The sequence below is a fragment of the Denticeps clupeoides genome, chromosome 5, assembly GCF_900700375.1.
Source record: "Denticeps clupeoides chromosome 5, fDenClu1.1, whole genome shotgun sequence".
In the NCBI taxonomy this organism is placed as follows: Eukaryota; Metazoa; Chordata; class Actinopteri; order Clupeiformes; family Denticipitidae; genus Denticeps; species Denticeps clupeoides.
The window spans coordinates 1,430,575-1,434,602 of record NC_041711.1 but is presented as its reverse complement, the minus strand read 5'-3'; the positions used below and the strand labels follow the sequence as shown (position 1 = coordinate 1,434,602).

General features: G+C 45.3%; 1 protein-coding gene across 1 annotated transcript; it reads right to left on the bottom strand.

Moving 5' to 3' along the window:
- Positions 1-685: 685 nt before the first annotated feature.
- On the bottom strand, positions 686-2,332 carry LOC114791154 (prostate stem cell antigen-like). The gene is made up of 3 exons (XM_028981741.1): positions 2,205-2,332; positions 1,955-2,071; positions 686-1,098 (listed from the first exon to the last, which is right to left on the bottom strand). The coding sequence occupies exons 1-3, from the start codon at positions 2,254-2,256 to the stop codon at positions 887-889; spliced, it is 381 nt and encodes a 126-aa protein (XP_028837574.1). The 5' UTR covers positions 2,257-2,332; the 3' UTR covers positions 686-886.
- Between the last annotated feature and the right edge of the window lie 1,696 nt (positions 2,333-4,028).

Genomic DNA, 4,028 nt, shown 5'->3' with positions numbered 1-4,028 from the left:
GCAGAAGAGACCCAATCTGTTCTCCTTCCACTCTACACAGGATCTACACAGGTGTAGAAACAGACTAAAACCAGTTCTGTAGCTCAGAACCAGCCCATGATGGCTCAACAAGGTTTTGCCCATTCAGGGGTTCCTTCAAATGTTGGCCAAACAACGTATTATACTTTTACTTTTTAAGACCGAAGTATGCAAAGTGACTGGATATTTACTGCAATATTTTCAATAAAGTTACTTTCAAAAACAGAATACTTTTTAGAAGATGTCTGCTACGATATGAAAAATTTTAATCTGCATAAATTATCAATATTAAATAAAATTCCGAATAAAATCCATTACTGTGTAATGAGACAGAAATGTGAATATGTTACATAATGCTCACTCACATCACAGCTGGGCATGTAAACGGGACACGATTCCCATTCTCGTCCATTTTAAAAGACCACGCCCTCCGAAGGACTGACCCTGGAATTGAGACGTGGCTCCAGGCAGATGTGCTGGAAGTGACATTCGTTTCACACTAGGGGCCATAAAGCGGGGGAGACGTGGTCCCGGGAGTGTGTCGTTTGGTTAATAAAAGGTCTCGTCAGTAACGGTGGTCTTTGGTGACCCAGCTCTGGCAGCAGAACATAGACAACATAATGCCTGCTGCATTGTTATTGTCATTTTTTATTTCAGTTTACCCACCAACACATTCATAAAACAGAACAAAAGCACAGAACAAAATACACTTCAAAATGCAAAAAAAAACAATAATCCTAGATATTCATTTATTAACTTAATCAGTTTAGTAATAATAAGTCCCTGCCCCTATTAACAATACACAGCAGTAAATCCATTGAAATAAATGACATGAAACACGTAGAGTGTGGAGTTAAACCGGGCTTTTTTAGACGCTCAGCAGCACCGTGACGCAGCAGAGAACGGCGCCGAGGAGCCTCCGGTGCGGCTGGACGCCGGAGGCCGTGTTGTAGTTGCACAGGTAGGAGGAGCAGCAGGACACGCGGTTCCCGTTCCCTGCGCTGTCCACTTTGGCGCTGGACGCGGCGCCGCTGCACGTGGCCCTGCTGGCACACTGCTTCACGATGGCCGACACCTTCCCTGCGGGTTACCCACAATTCACTGGCTGTTAGATGTGGCCGCTGTAACTGTCTTCCTTGTTCGTGTCTTTATTCACCGCAGGGCCCACATTTACTTTACGATAAAGAACTTTTTCGCACCAAAAACAGCACATGCCATTTTGTGATTTTTGCCAATTTCAATATTGAAAGATCACCTTGTCCGTGCACAGACTTTAAAGACTGCAAAGAGTCTTTAATGAAATGTTGTTTATGTAATTACTTTTTACCGGCGGCTACAAGCGTGGTGCGGACAAATTGACCTTCTGATGTTGACTAAATGCACATAAACTACGGATTCTGTGCACAAAATGGCAGCCGCTTACGTCAGTTTAGTGCTCTCTTGCTTCTGTTATCTTTCTGTTGAACTGGATGGCACAGAATGGCACGTGTCTCAGGTCTGACATGAACAGGGCCGGGCGGGCAGACGTTATGGCTCATATAAAGTTTTTATTATTATAGCAACACGGGTTTCCGTTTCAGTATATGAATCGAACGAATTATAATCAGTCTGAGATCTGAGTTGAGGTCTCACACACCAAAACCTGCAGAGTATAAATGCATCTTTATTTGTTCATGCAAAGTAAAGGCTGGAACCGCACGTACCAGAAGATTTTATCAGAGACAAACCGGTTCCGAACACGCGATGGAACTCGTGGAATCTCAGGAACTACGCAACATTTCCCCAGTATGAAACCAGGTGGTTTCTGTTGATGTTGGAACATTCTCGTCCGTCCAGTTCTAATGGTAAATATCGCCAACAACAGACTTCTACCGCGATTCATGAACAGAACTACTCAGCTTCTGGGGTCCCGGGTGTGTGGAGGTGCAGGTCTTACCCATGGTGTCCACTGTGGTCATGCAGGTGTCCAGCGGGGGGCTGCAGTCCTGTGTGTTCTGGGTACAGCCTGCATTGGTGGTCGAGGCGCTGCACACGTAGCACTTCAGCCCTTCAGCTGCAGCACAAACACCTCACATGAGCGTCCACACACACACACACACACTCACACACACACGTGCGCAGTTCCAAAGTTTCTGCGGGGACGGGAACATCCCTTTTCTCCAGGTTCTCCTGTGCAGAACCCTCACCTGTCTGGATGCTGAGGCCAAGCAGAAGCAGCAGTGCCGTTCGAGTCCTCATAGTGCCTCACTTGTGTGTGTGTGTGTGTTTGCTCTGTGGGTGAGAACAGTCAGGTCCACCCATCATCACATTTTTTTCACCTTTGTACTGTCGGTTACTCCACAGAGACATGACAGTCTTGTGTGGGAGGTCACATGACCTGCACACGCCTCCCCGAGTGAGGACTTAATCACCCGTTATCCCTGTGTGTGTGTGTGTGTGTGTGTGTGTGTTTGCTGCCGAAACACACACACACACACACACACACACGTACAGTCATTCAGATGCTGTGATGTAAACAGACCTTAAACAGGACGGCCCTGTTTTGAACACAATGAAAGTGTCACCATGGCTCCGCCCCCTTGACTGGAGACGTCTGGTCAGGGCGGTGTCAGTGGTCTAGACTGTGCTGCTCCTTACATCACGTGACGGAATGTCTGAGGGCCGGAGAACAACCCCGACACCAAACCTTTTCATTGTCCTCGCTGATGTTTACAATTTATTAATATATTTACTTTTGAAATATACTGATAATAATTATAAGCCAGTTAAACCAGCAGCAATTCAAGATGAGAAAATGCCCATATACAGAACTATAGGTACATTTCAATTGAACTAACCGTATTAAGCAAATCTGGAACATTTGCGGTTATGCGTCAGCGTGGTGCTGGTTTGTGGATGGCACACTGGTTACGATGAATGAATGAACCTGCAGTAGATCAGCTGACATGATGAACAGCTCAGAATAAACTGTGGTGTGGTGCTCTCTGCTACCCCCTGCTGTTCATGCTGATCAGTTGTCCCCTGCGTCCCAACATCACAGTCAGATCACATGAAGCATGAATACCAACACGAATCCACTGTCAAGCAGCGCTGGGCAACGATTTCATCCATACCTGCAGAGATGAAGTTATCCCTTCTGGATCTGTGACGCCTGGGTCACAGACGGCTGGTTTCAATGTGCTTACAGTAGCCCTCCCCAAGTTCTCCACACCGCCCCTCTGCTACGTTCCCAGTACTCCGGTACTGCTCGCCTGGTCCCTCCATCTCTGAAGGTAAAAGGAAGACGCTCATCTAGACTCTTCTCCGTCTTGGCCCCTCGGTGGTGGAATGAACTTCCAGCTGAGTCACTGAGCACCTTCACACGGCAGCTCAAGACCTTCCTCTTTAGAGAAGATTTAGATGAACTTATCGATGGTAACATGGAAGCATGTTGTAAGTCGCTCTGGATAAGCATCTACATTTACTTAAAATGTAAATGTAGATGCTTTCTGATGCATGGGGGGCCATGGAATATTATAATGAACCCTTTAACATTCTGAGTGTGTTTTGAGTGAGGACATCTCAATGAATAATGTAACTCAACCTGAATAACTCCATCACAACAACTTATATATAAAAAAAAACTATAAACTATGCTGTTATTGTTATAATAGGTACATAAAAATGTGTTTTTTTTTCTTAGTGTGGGCCTTTAAGGGTTAATGGTTTCCTCCTGTTTTACAGTAGACTGGAAACCTTTTCAATCCAGTGTTGGACCATCTGTTCTTCACCGTTCACCTCCTTTTGAACAACAGGCTACAGTTAAACGGGCAGAGAAGGGACACTTACAACCTGGGGACATATGCAAATAGTGGTGGAGACAGATTCGGTACAACCAGTTCTTGTATGTACAGTTGAAACCATCTTACTGTCTGATATGAAATCATACAAAACCTTTTCAGTTTTAGGCCCGTTCGGATTCCCAAAATAATTTCTATTTGCTAAATGCCAAAATAATGTGTGAGATAGTT

Coding starts and splice junctions, on each gene's coding strand:
- LOC114791154 (XM_028981741.1), bottom strand. CDS start 2,256: ATGAGGACTCGAACGGCACTGCTGCTTCTGCTTGGCCTCAGCATCCAG. Junction 2,072..2,204: donor TGGCCTCAGCATCCAGACAG/GTGAGGGTTCTG, acceptor TTTGTGCTGCAG/CTGAAGGGCTGAAGTGCTAC. Junction 1,099..1,954: donor GACCACAGTGGACACCATGG/GTAAGACCTGCA, acceptor GGTAACCCGCAG/GGAAGGTGTCGGCCATCGTG.